This window comes from Lactuca sativa, chromosome 7 (assembly GCF_002870075.4).
Source record: "Lactuca sativa cultivar Salinas chromosome 7, Lsat_Salinas_v11, whole genome shotgun sequence".
Lineage (NCBI taxonomy): Eukaryota > Viridiplantae > Streptophyta > Magnoliopsida > Asterales > Asteraceae > Lactuca > Lactuca sativa.
Window position 1 is genome coordinate 166097396 of NC_056629.2, and position 19709 is coordinate 166117104.

General features: G+C 35.5%; 2 protein-coding genes across 2 annotated transcripts; both read left to right on the top strand.

Moving 5' to 3' along the window:
- Positions 1-2281: 2281 nt before the first annotated feature.
- On the top strand, positions 2282-4018 carry LOC111919108 (uncharacterized). Its single transcript, XM_023914721.2, has 5 exons — positions 2282-2593; positions 2690-2842; positions 3078-3177; positions 3258-3656; positions 3726-4018. Exons 1-5 carry the CDS (start codon positions 2282-2284, stop codon positions 4016-4018), a joined length of 1257 nt encoding a protein of 418 aa, XP_023770489.2.
- A 1787-nt stretch (positions 4019-5805) lies between these two features.
- Positions 5806-8495, top strand: LOC111919109 (chaperone protein dnaJ 10). Its single transcript, XM_023914722.3, has 9 exons — positions 5806-5892; positions 6038-6097; positions 6215-6297; positions 6376-6541; positions 6847-6976; positions 7204-7362; positions 7505-7677; positions 7869-7949; positions 8299-8495. The coding sequence occupies exons 1-9, from the start codon at positions 5806-5808 to the stop codon at positions 8389-8391; spliced, it is 1032 nt and encodes a 343-aa protein (XP_023770490.1). The 3' UTR covers positions 8392-8495.
- The last annotated feature ends 11214 nt before the right edge of the window (positions 8496-19709 follow it).

Below are 19709 nucleotides of genomic sequence, written 5' to 3' on the forward strand. Positions count from 1 at the left end.
AAAAAAACTTAGGATGTCTACGATAAAACTAGTTGGTAATTGAAAGTTGTAAATGTTTGTTAAAAATAGAATTTTTAAAATGTATAAAAGTACATAAAAGAACAATTGTTTAAAATTAATAAATAAATAAACTTTCTAAAACAAAATAAACATAACAAACAATGATGGAAAAACCATAGGGTTCATCTTATATGATTAGATTAAACTCATTCAAATTATAAACCAAATAGTCAAAGAATTTGGTTTCATTTTATGTTAACCAAAGGCATGGTTCATGGCATATTCAAATTCTTTTTATTTCAATTTGTTTGAGTTTTAATTCTTCCAACAAATTCTAGCTTATCACAAAACATTTTCAAACATGCTTTTAGCTCCTTCCTACTAGACAAATTACATATACTTTTGTAACGTATAATTTTATTATTTTGTTGGTGTAAAAAAGATAAATCGCATATAAGAGAACAATTATCACAATTCAATTTATTATGATTAGTTTACTAATTGTTTAATTATAGGCTTATTAAATAGAGTAAATTACACAAATGGTCCATGTGGTTTAGTATAAATTACACGCTTGGTCCCTAACTTATTTTTCTAACTCGGACTGTCCTCAAGTTTTAATTGTGTAACGCGCCTAGTCCCTATTTTAACAATCCGTCAATTGTTTCCATTAGACACCCCACGCCTTGCATGTTGGGGTATAATAGTCATTTACCATTGCCAACATTCTACCGCCAAGAAATAAAAGACGTATCGCTTATTAGTGTGATCAGACACAAACATTCACAGACAAAACCTTTGAAAACCCTTGATTGAAAGAACCCTACATTTGAAGACGATGATGGCGCCTTGGAGGATACGTGCTACCATGGACGAGATTGATGTTGCTCGTCGATATGGTAAGTGTTCACTCCCTCGATCAGTTAGTAACTTAAACAAAACAATATGTGACTGATGTATCTTCCCCTCAATCTACAGCTGGACATCTGACGATATTCTCTGTTCGATTACACTATGGTGGACAGTTTACACAGTTCCCTGGAAGAAAGTATATTAAAGGCAAGCAAAATTACATTGATTTACTAGACATTGACACCTTTTCCATTCACGACATTGACGAGATGATGGAGGAACTTGGGCATATGGATTCAGACCAGACCCTGCTCTACTATCATTTCCTAAGACCATTTAGCGATTTGGATTTTGGGTTATTTGCTTTGGGTTCTGATCAGGATGTAAGCATTTGGGTACGTATGTTAGTAACCATAAGCTAATAAACGTACATATTGAGCATGGGAAAAAACTTACATACTTATTCTATGTCCCCCAACCCTAGTAAGGTTAAAATTGTTGAAATTAAAGACCCACTAGCTTGCTCCAAAAGGTTGTTCTTGGAGTGGCATGACTCTCCAATTGAGCATGAGAGTGTTCCAGACCTAGCCCTAGTTGACCATGAGAGTGTTCCAGACCAAACACAAGTTGAGAATGATAGTCACTTAGACAAAGAACCATTTGTGGTCGACCATGTTGATTTTGACATGAATTTAGAGAATGAGGATGATGATGATGGTAGTGGACACAACAATGGCAGTGGAAGTGATGAGTTTGATGATGATAGTGAGAGTCAAGATAGTGATTTTTTATTGATGAGGACAATCTCATACATGATGTTGATGTGGATATGAAAGATTTCCATATGAACATTGACAAGGATGTAGAATGGGTTGGAGGTTCTTCTGAAAGTAATGTATCTAAAGATACACAACAAGGTGACTTGGAAGTGATTAACATAGAGGTTTTGTTGTCTGGGTCTTTATCAGATGAGGAAAATGATGGTAAGCGAAGGAAAACTATTAGAGCCACACAGAGGGCTTATGAAAATGATGCAACTTTGGTTAGTGAACCTTTCTACATTTTTCAAACTTTCAGTTCATATAAGGACTGTAAGACACAAGTGAAAATACATTCCATAAGGACAAGAAGGGAAATACAATTAGAGAAAAATGATAAGAACAGGGTTAGGTTTGTGTGTAAGGGCACTATACCAAATCTTGCTACTAATGAAGAAGAGAAATGCCCATGGGTTATCTAATGTAGTAAGTGGAAGCGTGACATAGATTGGATGGTTAAGACATACACGAAAGAGCATCGATGTCTACAAACAAGGAAAGTCAAAGCATGTGACTATAAGTTCCTTCCAGAGCATATAGTACAAGTTATTAAAACAAACCCAGAGATTCCTATTAGGGATTTACGAGAGCAACTCCAACGTGAGTACCAGATGGACATTTCACATATGAAAACTTTTAGGGAAAAGAAGGAAGCTTTAAAGCATGTTCAAGGAGATTATGCTAGCCAATACAGGTTGTTGAGGGATTACGTTTTAGAGGTACATGCACGTAATCCAGATACTACAGTTAAAATTGATGTTGAAAGTGAAGAGAATCCAACTGCTGAGACAAGAACATTTAGACGTATCTATGTTTGCATTGGAGCTTTGAAGCAAGGTTTTTCAGCGGGAAGAAGGGACTTTCTTGGACTTGATGGAGCCTTCATGAAAGGTCCATATCCAGGCCAAATCTTGTCTGCTGTGGTAAGATTTTCTTATTTCTTTTTGTATTATCTGTTCTTTATTGAAAGTAGTGTTAACTAACCAATGTTTTCTGGTAATTTATGTGTGTAATCAAAGGCATTGGATGGTAATAATGGGATATATCCTTTAGCCTACGTTGTGGTTGAATCAGAAACATTGAATTCTTGGACTTGGTTTTTAAGTAATTTGGGTGATGACTTAGGATTGGGAACCAATTCCAATTTGACGTTTATGAGTGACAGGCAAAAGGTATTCATACCTATCCAAACTAGGTGTTATAGTTTTATAGTTTTGATTTAGATTTACTAACATACAAACATGCTATTGTTGCTAGGGTTTGTTGCATGCAATTGCAACACTATTTCCATGTGCAGAGCATCGATATTGTCTTTGTCACATACACGAGAACATGAAAAAGATATGGAGGGGAAAGGAGTTCAAAGATCTTCTTTGGGAATGTGCCACGACCTCTAATGTTTAACAGTTTCATCAAGCAATGGAAAAACTAAAGAAGCTTAACAATGATGCTTACGAGTGGCTGAAACAAATACCTCCTCAAAGTTGGGCTTGCTCTCACTTTAATGGTATATTGATCTTCGATCTCTACTTAATAATTTTAAAAGAAGGTATATTGAATACCGACATAGAACTTGTTTATGTTCAGGGAGAGCACATTATGATGCCCTGTCTAATAATCTGTGTGAAGCATTTAACAGCAAGCTAGAAGAAGGTCATGATGCACCAATCATTAACTGCATTGAGTTCAATAGAGAGTACATTATGAAGAAGATAGTCAAAGTTGACAAGGAAATTCAGAAAGTTGTAGGTCCTTTGACTCCTACAGCTACAACAATATTGGATAAGATAAAGAGTAAGGTAGAACAGTATATTGCAACATTTTATGGTGATGGAAAATATCAAGTTGTTGGACCTTGGCAAGATCAGTGTATTGTGGATGTAGGTGTACAAAGTTGCACATGCAAAAGGTGGGAATTAACAGGAATACCGTGTAAACATGGTGTGGCTGCTATTTGGGACATGGGGAGGAATAATAAGGATGTGGGTATCTTAGAATCATTTGTGCATCCATGTTACTAGTTATCAAGCTGGAAAGAGATGTATTCTTTTAAAGTTAGTCCAATCAATGGAAGGTCCATGTGGGAGAAGTCCGGTATACCAACAACTTTGTTGCCTCCAAAACATTGTGTTCCCATAGGAAGACCAAAGAAGAAGAGAACGATATCAACTGTGGAAAAGGAGGACTTTGTTAGAGGAGACACAACATCGAGAGTCCATAGATCAGTAACATGTAAGAAGTGTAACAATGTTGGTCACAATGCAAGAACCTACAAAGGGCAAAGACCAATTGTTGGTGGGGGTGGTGAACAGTCAAAAGTCAAAGGAAAAGGGAAGGAAACAACTTGATGGTTTGTAATAGGGCTAGTATTTTGTTACTTTTAATATGAATGGATTCTCTTATGTTGCTACTTGTAATAGGGCTAATATTTTGGTACATTATTTATGAATAGTTTGTAATAGGGATAGTATTTTGCTATTTGTTTTGGCCAATATGTTGGCACTTTTGAATGAACTAGTTTGTAACAACTAATCCTCATTGCCCTGTAATAGTTTGGCACTAGTTAATGGAATGTTTTCTTCTTATGATGCACAATTGCTACTTGTTTTGATCAATATGCTGCTTATACATCACTTTAAAACATAATCAATACAACACAATACCATTTTCATTGATCTTAAAGAACTTAACCATTTGCATTACAATACTTAGACAACTTAACCATTACAGAAGAGGATACCATTACATTCACTACTACAACCTAACCATTACAGAAGACTTTACCATTACAATAACAACTCATCTCCACCTTACAACTTGTAAACAAGTATCACCAAGAACAATACCCAACTAACAAATAAACATATCTTCAAGAATAGATTTTCATTTTTCAGCTTCTTGTTCAACCTCATAAGCCAGGAGATTGTTAATCCGTCACCATGATCCTTTTCATCATCATCTACCCAAGCAATAAATTCTTTACGTGATCCTTGTCAATTTCAAAAGCCACGATTACAATACCCACAATCGCATACAATGATATCTCAATCTAGGGTTACGATTACAAAATTCTCAACTACAACATACCTTACTTGGACATGCGTAATAGGGTCTTCTTGGATTATTGTTAGTAGTTGAAGTCCGAATTACAACAGCACACCCACAATCGCATTTAACCATCCCTGATTTGAAGGAGAGAAGGTGTAACCGATTCAACAATGGAGAAATTGAAAAAAAACTCAAATTAGGGTCGATCTGATGAAAAAGCGACTATTTAAAGATCGTTAGCAATGGTAAATGACTATTATACCCCCAACATGCAAGGCACGTAGGGTGTCTAACGGAAATAATTGTCGGATTGTTAAAATAGGGACTAGGCGCGTTACACAATTAAAACTTGAGGACAATTCGAGTTAGAAAAATAAGTTAGAGACCAAGCATACAATTTATACTAAACCATAGGGACCATTCGCGTAATTTACACTATTAAATAAGTCCATCAATTTTTGAAATACAATTTTTAATACAAAAAATTTAAACCACATCGTCAAGGAAACAATTCGTAAAGCCTAACGAACACATTGATAATGACTGTCAATCGTCACGAACAATTGGACATACGTAAGTTTATCAATAGAAAACAAAGAAATTTCGAGAGAATCAAAGGGCTTATTGCGTTAGTTTCTGGAATTTCTTTTCATATTCGTACATTGATCGATTGAATTTCTCCCGTGATTGGAACAATCGTAAGCTTCCTTCCTCTCTCAGTTTATCTTTGATGTATGTGCGATTTTGGAAATTTTTGTCATCGACGAACATTTCAAATTTGTTAATAAACATATATGTTAGCAATGATTCGAGTAAATTGGTTTTCATTTTCAATTAACAACAAATGAATCTATCTAGCCTAGATCCTGCCCACAAAGTTCCAACGCAAGACATTGAAAATCAAATGTGTTACTTTGCAAGTTTAGTTTTTTTATGGCTTCTATGATCTTTGATAATCACATTAAACTTTACAATATTTGTTATAACTTGGAAGCAATCATGCTGATTAACAACTTTTGTATTAGGGTTGATCAAGAACTATGATTTTGTGTCTCTTGTAGGCTTCCAAAGTTGTGATTTCTGAAGTATGGTGAAGGAAACTGAGTATTATGACACATTGGGAGTCAATCCTGAAGCATCTGCATCTGATATTAAAAAGGCTTACTACCTCAAAGTACGTTTACTTATTACTTATTATTCATGAATCATGATTCACTCCAATTGCTAAAACTTTCAAAAAGATAATATTTTTCATTTAAATGCTATGTTGCTTGCTTGATATCACACTATGTAATTATACAACGTATGTTATATTTTAGGCGAGGATAGTTCACCCTGACAAAAATCCAGGGGATCCAAAAGCAGCTCATAATTTCCAGGTATGTTGCTTAGGTCTATAATCTTATAAATTCTACATTAAATTTCTCAAAATCTTCCATTTTAAATATTGAAGATTGAAGATAAATGGAATTCGCTTGTATTTCTTCATCATGAAGGTGCTTGGAGAGGCTTACCAGGTTCTAAGCGATCCTCAAAAGCGTGAAGCATATGACAAAAATGGAAAAGAAGGACTAAAACAGTGAGTATAATTCATTATTTCATTACAACTTTCTTTATCATGAAGATTTTTAATAGAAACAATTCCTACCTTTTACAGGGAGACAATGGTGGATCCTTCGGCTGTTTTTGGTATGGTATTTGGTAGTGATTTATTCGAGGATTATATCGGGGAGCTTTATATGGCTTCTATACAGACTGTAGAGCTTGAAGAAGAGTCAAAGGTTCCTGAAGTTCGCAGACAAAAAATTCAGGAGAGGATGAAGGTTTTGTTTTTTCCCATTGAGTGCTAAGGGTGAATTGTGAAAATTGAAGGAAAAAGTAAATAAGGGTTAATTCGTAAAAAGTTAGTACATAAGGAGAAAGATTTGTTTTCCTAATTTTCTCTATTAAGTTGTTCTTTCTGTGTTAAGTAAAAAAGAAGTAAAAAAGAAACACACATATATAGTTTAATGGATTAAGTCATATCCCTAATAATTCAATTAAGTAAAAAGCAAACAACACCTTACTAAAGGTAAGAAATGCTAATTGTTAAATATATGTTGAAGCTTTGGTGATCTTTGTTGCTTAGGCATTACAAAAGGAGAGAGAATCTAAGCTCATAGCAAATCTTAAAGATCGCCTTCGACTATTTGTTGAAGGCAAAACAACGGAGTTTGTTGATTGGGCCACATCGGAAGCTCAACGTCTTTCACCCGCAAGTACGTTCTTAGTTATATCCATATCCGTTATCTGTTATTTGCTATCTGCTATCTGTTATCTGTTATCTGTTATTTGAGGAAGTGACTTGTTTTTCATCTTTAATCTATACAAAGGACGTGAATACCTTTCTCTTTCTTATCATCAAAAATGGTACAAGAAAATTTATCCAGTCCTGTCTAGTCCAATCCGGTCCCATCAGTGACAAAGGTTTCTTGTCTTGTGTCAGCTTTTGGTGAGGCTATGCTACATACAGTTGGCTACATCTACACAAGGCAGGCTGCAAAAGAACTTGGAAAAGATAGAAGGTATATGAGTGTCCCATTTTTTGCGGAATGGGTTAGGGACAAAGGACACCAGATTAAATCACAAGTTTCAGCCGCTTCAGGTTCATTTGTTTTAATTTATTATTACTATCATTATTATTATTATTATTATTATTATTATTATTATTATTATTATTTAACAATTATGTTTGTTGATATACTAAATGAACCTGAAATGTTTATTACTTTTTTCATTCTATGTAGGCGCTGTTCAATTAATTCATACAGTTGAAGAGCTGAAGAAGTTGAACGAATCAAAAGCCAAAGAAGAGGAGATAATAAAAGTTATTGAAAGTAAAAAAGATGCAATGTTTAATTCCTTGTGGCAGCTTAATGTTGTAGATATTGAAACAACATTGTCCCATGTTTGTCAAGCTGTGAGTGTTCATGTATCACACATGATAAGACATGACAAGACAGAACAATAACATAATGAACTTGTATTGTGTTTGGACCGAGACTAATACCAAACACAATACAGTCTATTTTGTTATGTCATGTTAAAATTTTTTCCTATGATACTTGTGTGGATGATTTTTTAATTAAGAAATTTTTTTTTCCACTTTAGGTGCTTAGAGATTCTAGTGTTTCAAAAGATATTTTAAAACAAAGGGCTAGAGGAATGAAGAAGCTTGGAACAATATTTCAAGTAAGCGTTACATTAGTAACATCCTATCCAGAGGGACGGACTTAATATGTGGGCAGTGTGAGCACTTGTCCACATTGCCCTGGTCCGACCTATGAACTTTTAAATATATTTTGTTTTTGTTTCTGATTAAATTTAAATAATTACTTTTAGAAAAGGGATTTTATAGTTTGACGTATTTGGGGAGTAGTGCAATATTTGATTATTATATACTTCTTTCATTTAGTGGAAAGTGGAGTGTTGGTCTTCAGAAAAATAATAAATAAATAAAGAACTTTAGTGTAGTAATCATAAGGGTATTATTCTTTTCAATATTAATTTCAAATAATTATTCTTGATATGGTTTTTATAGGGAGCAAAGTCGAATTACAGAAGAGATAACAGTTTGCGCCAAGAAAGCACCGTGCAAAAAACAGCTGCTTCTTCATCTTCTTCATCCAAATAATTTCAGATGTCGACTATTTATATTCATTTAACATTATGTACTGTATTATATTAATATTAATATTCTAAAAAATGACGCATGTTTTTATTTAATGACAAATTACCGAAAAAAACATGTTGATTTTTTTAGCGAAAAAAGCGTTACATGTTTTTTTTACCGCTTGAATTTGCCATTCTTCATGAATTTAAGTTGTTCACGTTTTTGTGATTTTAATTTTATAGTTTTGATTTATATACACAAAAGAACCCTAAACTATTCTCAATCAATTCTTCAGAAATCTGCATAATATAAATTAAACAAAAAAGAACTAAAGAGCGACGCTAATTTCATGTAAATTAATGCATCAATATTGAAATTACTAGATGGGGTTCATGATAGTATACACACGGTTCTAAAAGGCGCAAGACATGAAGCGACGGTAAGACCAAACCTCAAGAATTACGAGCTTTGGCGTTTTTTAAGACGTGATGCAATGTGGTGATTTTGTGTTAATTTATAATTATATTGCCAATAAATATAATTTGATATCAAATATAACTAGTTTTTAGAAGTATTATATTAACAATAAATGACAAAAAAATAACAAAAACCTCAATACTTCTATGTCCGATTAGAAAAAGATCTAACAAAGAGCAAAAAAAAAACGTGTCTCAAAATGAAAAAATATGTGTCATGTCACACCATAACGCGCCATGACACACCATATTACATACTGTTACACGTCATGCCTAACAACAATGTCATGAGTCGTAGTCGTGCCTCACGCCATGACATGCCTTGGTGTGCGCTATGGCGTGCCTTTCATTCTGACCAAGGTTCTAAATAGCATGTCATGACTTCAAGACTTTTATGTGACATCACGTTTTAACAAAATGTCATCTTAAGTCTCTCTCTCTCTCTCTCTCTCACACACACACACACACACATATATATATATATATATATAATATTAGAAAAAAATATATAAAATCATAAATTATATACAAATTGGCGTTTTAAGTCACCCCTTACAAACAGTGTGGTTCGTCATCAGTTCGTAAAAACTTGAGGCTTGACATTGCCGTCAAGTCACACCTAACGTTATTTATAACTTTAGTTAAAACTACTAATTAATCAAATTTAAAGATAAATAAAAAAAATAACAGTTTTTCTATATAAAATTAATAAAAGAGAAAAAAGATAAAATTTTCTAGTCTTTTAACCATTTAGCAAAAAAAATTAAGAGAAAACCAAAATAGCCTATGAAATATTAGGTGTGTTTCCGTGGCATGCAATTTTAAAGACTCGTATGTTTTTTTGAAGTTACAGATCACAACATTTCAATTACTTATAAATTAAATTATATAAGTTAAATAGTCTTCGAAGTTTCAAATACATGAGGTTCAAGAAAAATTGCTAGCTTTATAATATATATATATATATATATATATATATATATATATATATATATATATATATATATATATATATATATATTGCAATTTTTAAATACATGAGGTTCAAGAAAAATTGCTAGCTTTATAATATATATATATATATATATATATATATATATATATATATATATATATATATATATATATATATATATATTGCAATTTTTACATGGCTAAAGTGCAAATGAAACGTATTATCTATAACTTTCTCTCCAAAATTTATGATTTCCTCTCCAAAATCTTATATCCCACTTCATCTTGTTAAATAAGATTGTATATGTATATAATGCATAAGGTTATGCATTATACAAATGTACAATCTCACTTAAGGAGAATAAATTGCGTCTGAGAATGTTTACACAGTTGTCATGTGAATATAGTTATCATGTGAATATGGCAAAAATCGATTTTTTATATACTTGTGACGAAATGTAGCCCAGATGACATAAGTCGTAGCATGTGGAGGACCATCTAGAGTTTCATTGGCTATTTGGGTTTATTTCTTATTATTTATTATTTTTTTTCTATTTCTTAGCAAATGATTAAGAAATTAGGGTAAATTTGTATTTTTTCTGTTAACAAAATGGTTTTGTTCGATATTACAATCAATTACATTGTGTTTTTCTATATTGTTTTTTAAAGTCATTTTTGGGTGTTTTCACAAATCGGTTCTATAGTTAATGTTGAAGAAGTAAATCATAATAATTTCACAACAAAGAAGTTGATATCTAGGCTTGAACAGAAATGTTATTTATAAAAATTTACATTATTATCCTTAACACAAACATACATTAAAATAAAGGTTTATTATTCATACTCCCCCTATCTCATATCATATCAACGTCATAATAAATTGAGAGAATTTCATATATATCCTTATTAAGCTTCAAAATATCGTATTTGTCCAGCCTAAAATTTAAATATCACATTTATCTTTCTTAAATTTTAAAATATCATATTTACCAAAATCTATTTTTTATTTATTTTTAAAATATTTCGGAATCTTTTTTTTATATTCTAAAATAATTATAACCTATCAATAAACAGTTTGAACATATTATCCTTCACTATTATGCACTTTATCATCGTCTACTAGATGTTCATAAATCTATGAAAGGATAAAAAACAAACTTATCAAATACATGAAATTATACATGCGACATGATAAAGAAAAAATACTTAAAATGCAATCCTTTGCTTTGTGATATTTAATAATATTACCTAGCTCTTCCATAGTAAATGAAAATTTCGATTGTGCAATTTTTAGGATTAAAAAGCCAACCTTTTATTATGGTATAAAATTTGAAATATAAAAATACACATCTATTCCATATTATGTAGTCTTTGACCCACATCGCAAATATATCATATGTGAAGCTTTTGGATGCATTTACTTCAAATATAAAAGCTTTACTATGGAACATCGCCGGTGTAGCCTTTCTCCCTTAGCCTCCCTTAGTATGTAGCATTTCTCCCTTAGCCTCCCTTAGTATGAAGTAAATGCATCCAACCTTTTATTATGTTTCTAGACTCCAAGCTAAAAACACCCAAGTATGTAGCCTTTTCACTATAAATGTAACATCTTGTTTCGAATTGTTTCCATTTTGAATTGGTAATAAAAGGATTAAGTGCTATCAAGTTATGGATAAGTGAGGGGTTGAGTTTTGGTGTAACGCCCCGACTCTCAGATATTAATTTTACAGCTTTATTTTTATATTAAAAGGTCTACTCGACGAGTTGAATGCCCTGACTCGTCAAGTAGGAACACTTTTGACCGCGAGTTTAAGTGACTAACTCGACGAGTCGGAGGACACGACTCGACGAGTTGGAGCTGGAGGATAAAACCCTAATTTATGGGGTTTTGCACCCTATTTAAAGGGTCACTAGCCTCCCTTTGCCTCCCTTACAGCCCCTTGTGAGTCCAAAAACCCTAAATCGCCGTTTTCTCTCCATACTTATGTGTTTTTAGCTTGGAAGGTGGATCTTGGTGAGAGGAGCTTGAAGATCAAGAAGTTTGAGGCAAGGAACGTGTGTGGATCTGAAGTCTACCCTAGTTTAGCATCATTTGAAGGTATCAAGTTGTTACCTTGATCTCCTTCTAGCTAGATCCTTCTATATTTGAGTTTTAGGGCCATTTTAGTATGTTGGTGTTTCATTTCGAGTGATGAACCAAGATCTGAAGTTGCAACTTCAAATCTAGGCTCATCTTGGTCCTTATAATCATAAAGTTTCAGCCTTTAGCATGCTAGTGTATTTCCCTTGCCTAGAATCTCTTCTTTAGCTTGATTTAAGTCATTATTACCTTGCATGTACGTAAAGTTTGCAACTTTACGTAAGAAGTATGCATTAGGAGCTTAGATCTACGTTATGGAGCTTTGGAATGACTTAAAAAGCATCTGAATGGAGAAAGGACTGAAGGGAATCGACGGGTTGCATGGTCAACTCGGCGAGTCCGATGAAGATTGTCGTGTAAGGATTTCTGCATGGACTCGGCAAGTCAGTAGGATGACTCGGCGAGTCAGATAGGGTTTTCCCGACAATTGGACATGCATGAACTCGGCGAGTTGCATGGAAACTCGACGAGTCAACGGTGGAATTTCACGACTTCTCGAGTCCAGGAAGGACTCGACGAGTCGGTGAACTACACTCGACGATTCGGGTCAACATGGACTGTTGACCTTGACTATTGACTCGGACTTTGACCAAGGGTTAACTAGTTGACTTCTGGGGTATTTTGGTAAATTGGAAATTTATGGAAATGGCCTTATGGTAAATATAGGTGGTGGAGTTTTTGGCCGTGGTTCGAGAGCTTGAGTTATCATTTCGATTCGACAGTTGAGAGGTAAGTTATCCTCACTATACTAAGAGGTCTAAGGCACCAATGTCGGCCCATTGGATATGATGTCCTAGCAGTTATATTATGTTGAGTATGAGTTAGTTATGCATGCTAATTTCTATGCCAGTTGGTAGATCTGTAGGACTACCTGTGTTATTACCTGATTATTTGCATGTGCATTAGTTATGTTATATGTCGACATATTATGTGGGTTGGGTTGAGGTTATACTGTTCTGTTTGGTAGCCAACAAACCCTAGAGTATTCCAGATATGAGCTGAGAGCCGGGCAGGGCATGCCAGACTCATACTAAGGACTCGGGAGCATTCCAGATACGAGCACCCTCGTACACAGGGGATATGAGAAGGTACACTGGGTGTATGAGGGTTAGATTGAAAAACCCTAATATTAGGGTTGTACACTATATAAGCATAATGTTAAGCCTCCTTCTTCATTCTAAGTCAGCCCCCACCTTATAAAACCCTAGAAATCGTCCTTAATCATTCATGGTGGCATTTTAAGCTTATGGAATCCATTTTTGGAGTGTTTGGCAAATTTTCAAGAAGGTGTAATTTGATGAAAACATGGGGATCAAGGAGAAGCTTATGGATCTGGCTTTTGTGATTCATTTTCAGCTTGATGAAGGTATAAATCTTTGAACTTGATCATTGATGTTTTAGGTCTACCATTTATGGGTTTTTGTTCATTTTGTTCCCAAGTATGAGATCTAGCGGTCTTGATTTCATTCCAGGAGCTTTGAGTTACCCCTCTTAGTGTTTCTGAGGTTCAAGGTCCATAAAGTTGGCACCTTTAGAGTTCAAGACCATCTATGTTGGAGTTTGAGCCATTTCCATGGAAGTAGAATGTCATTTTTGTAGTTTGGGTTCATTTGTGTAACATTCGGATTCCCAGATATCCTATTTTGTTCTTTTATTTTTGGGAATTATGAGGAGACTCGGCGAGTTGGCGTCTAAACTCGCTGAGTATGGTCATGGATTCGTATGCGAGTTCACAGCTGGACTCGGCGAGTTCATGAGTGGACTCGGCGAGTCCATGCTGTTTGATGAAACCCTAATTTCCAGGGTTTGAGACCTACTTAAAGGCCCTTAGGGCCGTCATTTGCTGCCACCAACCCCCAGAGAGAAACCCTAAGAGATCTAGCGCGTTTATGAGGAAGGAGAGGCCATTCTTGATCCTTTTAAGGGTGCTTTTGCAAGAAGGAGGTGACCAAGGCAAGAGGAGACCTTGGAGTTTGCTTAGGGTGACCTCTTCTTTGTTCATGTGGTAGGTCATCCTAAATTGGTTGTACATCGGAGGCAAAGAGTGAAGCACCATGTCGATCGCCAAGTCTTCCCCAAAGTCAACATTTAACTTGCGAAGGCGGTCGTAATACCTTTGCATCTTTTTCAAGTGCACGGTAAGAGATTCTCCATGACCCATCTTAGCGGAAATCATGTTGGTGAAAATCTCATAACGCTCTTGTCTCGCGTTTTGGTGGTATCTCTCCAATAAGTCTTGATGCATCTCGTACGAGTACATGTCCTCGTAGAACTTCTGGAATTCGGAGTTCATGGTGGCAATCATGATGCAATGTACCTTCATTGCATCTCGCTCATGAGTTTCAAAAGCAGTGATTTCGGCCGGAGTAGCGATTTCGGGGTTGATCTTCTCGAGCTTCTCATCGAGGACATACTCCTTATCCTCATAGCGAGCAATGGTGCGAATGTATCTTATCCATTTGCTAAAGTTCGTTCCATCGAAGGTGACCTTTTGGCAAAGGCTCATCAACGTGAAAGAACTAGCAGCAACGTTGTTAGCGTTCGACATCTAGAAAGGACAAAGATAGATTAGAATAAGAATCCCTAATTATCTCCCAATAAGAAAAATTAGGGCTAGGATCCAACAATAACATTTACATACTAGAAAACGGATTCCGTAATCTAACATGCAAATAAATTGAAGGTAAGTGAATGACGATTCACTAATTCTCCATCAAAAAAACCTAAACTATTAGTCCTAAGTGTATTGAGAATTCCTAGGTTCGGATGACATTCATTGAAACTATTCAATGGCATGTTTAAATCTCGATATGCCCCTCTTGTTTGTGACTGGGATACCGAGGATCACAAAGCAGGTGTGAATTACCATGCAAATTCACATGGTGCCTTCATTGTAACGATCACCTATTCGATGTGCCGGTAAACCACACACGCTCCATCGAACTATGATAAACAATGAATCACCCTTTGCCACATTTGCTTAGAACCAATTAGTGTGCCGGTAAACCACACACGCTCCACTAACTTCTTAGCAAGGGTGCAAAGTGTAATTTCATGGGATTGCATCAATTCACTTTTCCTAAAGTAACTAAGATTGGGAAATTTTAAAATATGTGTAGTTACTTTGTATTACTTATTATACTTTTAATGAGAGGATGAGGTTGCCCTATCCTACCCGTTCGGCTAACGACCCTCCACCAATCAAGCAAGCGGTGGGTGTGAGTGTACACCCATTAAGCGCCATTTTATAGGCCGCAACCTTATACCCACCTTATAGATCGGCTTCGTGAATGAGGCCTACTAACGGTAAGACTAGCATTTAGTTATATATATATATATATATATATATATATATATATTATTCTAGTAATATCATATTAGTATAGGGTCGTATTTTAAACCTTTTAAAATCTAGGGTTTTGAATTTTAAGTTGTCTAAATTAAAACTTTTAATCACAAAATATAAATTTCAAAACTTGAGGGCAAGTTTTAAACATTTAAAACATGGAGGATCAAATAACAAATAATTCCAATTAACAATTAATATCCTAATTATCTATATTTGATTTTATTTAAGATTTCTTTTTAAGATAATTACCAAAATAATTAAAATAATTAATTAATTATCATATAAGGAAATTAAATATTTTATTAGTTGATAAATACCTTTAACTAGATCAAGATAATAGTCATATATATCAAAAAATCGGATTAGGTTTGATCTAATATGATTAAGGTAAGTTTCCATAAGATAATTATGAAAAAATCCCAAATTTGGCCATTCCTGATGCCTGGACTCGCCGAGTGCACAAAGGGACTCGCCGAGTCCACTTTGGAACTCGCAGAGTCCATGACTCAGAAACCAAAAAATCGAATTTTGCAGGTTTGTTTCAGTTAATCAAGCAACAATTTAATGAAAACCAAGCTCGGCTCTGATACCACTGATTGGTTTTAGCCATAAGAACTTTTCTATGTGCGCATGCAAAACCCTAATGCTTGGATCTAGGCTTTGTAATTAAACATGCTTTGAATCCAAGACTTCTAATGGCTAATTAGGTTAAATAACAACATTGAAACAGATCTAGAACCATACCTTTGAATTCCTTATTGATCTTGTAGTCTTAGAGCTTCTAGAGTCACAATTGTCACTCCTCTAATGGCTTACAAACACCAATAGCAAGGAAGATGATTTAGGAGAGAGGATAAGGGAGGAAATCGTCCAGGGTTCTTTTACTTTTGGTGAGGTGCCGATTTCCCTTAGCCATGGGGTCTATTTATACTTGTAGACTCCTTAAGGGTTACAACCTAAACCCTAATTGGATAATCTTTTCTTAAGGCTATCCAAATCCTTTCCTTAGATAATCAATGGAAGATTTTGAAGCTATCCTAGCTTCTAGAATCTGTCCACTATATATCTATAAGAATTTATAGTCTAAAGCTTAACTATCAAACAACTGACAGTTTCTACCCCTTTATTTAATTAACCTCTTTAAGTCACCAAATTAATTCCAATTAATTCTATGACTTATATTAATCAAATAACAATATATTATTCTTTATATTATTCTCATAATATATTAATAATATTTACTCTCTCTTAATAAATCATCCTATCAAGTTGCTATGGTGAAGGCAACCCAAAAGGACCATGCACAACCGGGTCAAATACTTGCCTAATATAGTTGCAGCCTTAGACACTATTCCAACAGTCTCCCACTTGGATAAGTCTAGTAACTATATGCACAAGTACAATTCGGCTTGCAATTGTAGCTCTCAAAGACGCTGTCAAACTCTGATCTAATCAATCTTGTCCTGTAGATAAGGGATCGTACAGTCCTCTGTTAGATATCATGCTGACAATCCTATGGAATAGTTAGTCAAGCGTTTAGGTTTCTCGATCTCTGATTTATTCGACATAGAACTTAATCGAACACATCAATTCATTTCTGACCGGGCCCGACACATAAGTCAAATCAAATCATCGAGTGACCGAGATATCGCTTTTACCTTCTTAGATAAAAGTTACAGATAAACTTCGACTTATATGCATTTACTTATTCATTAACCAATTATACACAACAATGCGTTTTATAACACCGAGTTACTGATGCGTTTTCGCATTATCAATGTACAATTAATTAACAAATAACAAACCATATATCTAGGTTTTAAGACTATATGATATTATCGTCTTGCGATCACCCTTTTATATCATATTCCATAAGGTGATTCCAGCAAGCGTGGGTTTTTTCCAATGCTCAAAACTATTTCATAAGCACTCATGAACGTTGTAGCAACCCTTTGCTATGTCTAAAACCATTTAGACAATCTACACACCAATTCATGACAATCTTCATTCATATCTACTTCCAACATATGAACGATTGTGGACAATTTGAACAATTCGATTATTCCTAATAATTTCAATTATTCTGGAAGTCAAAACATGCAAAGTGAAACAATAGCTAAACAATTAACATAAGATAGTAACATTACTCATAAATAAAACTCCTTTATTTAATCATCAAATGTTAATTACATTTATCTATTACACGTTTCTAATACTATCTAATCTATGCTAATATCATCCTTCAGCCCAATACTCCTAGCATGCTGCAAGTGCTTAACCCTACTCAGTCCCTTCGTAAGCGGATCTGCTGGGTTATCTTATGATGATATCCTCTTCACTACGAGTTGTCCTTCTTCTACACAATGTCTAATGAAGTGATATTTTCTGTCGATATGTCTTGATCTACCATGATCCCTCGGTTCCTTGGTCAAGGCAACCGCTCCTTCGTTATCACAGAAAATCTCCATGGGCTCCTTTATGGCAGGTACAACTCCAAGATCACCGATGAAGTTCTTCAGCCATATTGCCTCCTTCGACGCTTCGCTCGCTGCAATGTACTCTGATTCGCACATTGAATCAGCTACGGTTTCTTGTTTGGAACTCTTCCATGTCACTGCTCCTCCATTTAGGGTAAAGACCCAGCCCGACTGCGAACGGTAGTTGTCCCTGTTGGTCTGAAAACTGGCGTCACTATACCCTCACACCTTCAAGTCATCACTCCCTCCGAGGACTAAGAACCATTTCTTCGTCCTCCGAAGGTACTTAAGGATGTTCTTCACCGCAATCCAATGTGCTCTGCCAGGATTCCCTTGATATCTGCTAACCATGCTCAAAGCGAAGGCTACATCAGGACGAGTACAAGTCATAGCGTACATGATTGAGCCAACTGCGGAACCGTATGGTACTCGGCTCATTTCTGCTATCTCAGCTTCGGTACTCGGACTTTGTGTCTTACTCAACTTGGCATTACTTTGTATCGGTAATTCTCCCTTCTTCGAGTTTTCCATACTAAATCGTTTTAGTACTTTATCCAAGTAAGTATTCTGACTAAGTCCAATTAGTCTCTTACTTCTATCTCTTACTATCCTTATTCCCAAAATGTAAGAAGCCTCTCCGAGGTCCTTCATAGTGAAGCACTTCCCGAGCCAGGACTTAACCTCCTGTAGAGTCGGGATGTCGTTTCCTATGAGTAATATGTCATCGACATATAGAACGAGGAAGCTTACTATACTCCCACTGGCTTTGACATATACAGAAGATTCGTCTTCGCTTCGTACAAATCCAAACTCTTTGACTTTCTCATCGATGCAAAGATTCCATCTGCGAGACGCTTGCTTAAGTCCATAAATGGACTTCTCAAGCTTACACACTCTATTTGGATGCTTCGAATCCATAAACCCCTCTGGCTGAGCCATGTAAACATCCTCAGCCAACTTTCCGTTAAGGAAAGCGGTCTTGACATCCATTTGCCAAATCTCATAATCATGAAATGCGGCAATTGCTAGCATCACTCTAATAGATTTTATCTTCGCAACTGGTGAGAAGGTCTCATCATAGTCAACTCCGGGAGTTTGAGTAAAGCCCTTCGCAACCAATCGTGCTTTATATGTGTGTACTTTTCCATCCACGCCGGTCTTCTTTTTGAAGATCCATTTGCACCCAACGGTCTTACGTCCGGGCACATAATCAACCAAATTCCAAACTTGGTTGTCATACATGGATTGGATCTCGCTATCCATTGCCTCTTTCCATTTCGCAGACTCCGGGCCTGCCATGGCTTCCTTATAGCTATTAGGTTCATCAAGATTTATTAGTGTACCATCACTAATATACGTGTCCCCTTCGGTAGTAATATGAAAACCATAAAACTGTGGATGAACTCTAACTCTATCGGAACGTCTAAGAGGTAAGGACTCGTCAATTGGTTCAACCGGAGTTTCCTCCTCGGGTTGAGTGCCAGCGGTAGAGGTTCCTTCATCTATCGACTCTTGAATCTCTTCAAGCTTAATTTGCCTCCCACTGTCTCCTTGGCTTATGAGTTCTCGCTCTCGGAAAACTCCTCTCCTCGCAACGAAGACAACATTGTCCTTCGGTCTATAAAAGAGATATCCAAAGGATGTCTGCGGGTAGCCGATGAAAATACATCGCTCACTTCGAGGTTCAAGTTTTTCGTGAGTATCTCGTCTTACGAAAGCCTCGCCACCCCAAACCTTGATATGTGCCAACGAGGGAGCTTTCCATGTCCACATCTCGTGAGGTGTTTTGGCAACCTTCTTAGTAGGGACTCGGTTAAGGATATGGGCGGTAGTCTCTAAGGCATACCCCTAAAAAGAGATAGGTAGTGAAGCACGACTCATCATAGAGCGAACCATATCCAATAAGGTTCGATTACGCCTTTCTGCCACACCATTCAACTGCG

Bases quoted from the DNA above. Each gene is read 5' to 3' on its own strand.
- LOC111919109 (XM_023914722.3), top strand. From the start codon at position 5,806: ATGGTGAAGGAAACTGAGTATTATGACACATTGGGAGTCAATCCTGAA. The intron at 6,098-6,214 runs GTATGTTGCTTA...TTCATCATGAAG, and splicing joins AAGCAGCTCATAATTTCCAG to GTGCTTGGAGAGGCTTACCA. The intron at 7,363-7,504 runs GTTCATTTGTTT...CATTCTATGTAG, and splicing joins ACAAGTTTCAGCCGCTTCAG to GCGCTGTTCAATTAATTCAT.
- LOC111919108 (XM_023914721.2), top strand. From the start codon at position 2,282: ATGGACATTTCACATATGAAAACTTTTAGGGAAAAGAAGGAAGCTTTA. The intron at 2,594-2,689 runs GTAAGATTTTCT...GTGTAATCAAAG, and splicing joins GCCAAATCTTGTCTGCTGTG to GCATTGGATGGTAATAATGG. The intron at 3,178-3,257 runs GTATATTGATCT...GTTTATGTTCAG, and splicing joins GGCTTGCTCTCACTTTAATG to GGAGAGCACATTATGATGCC.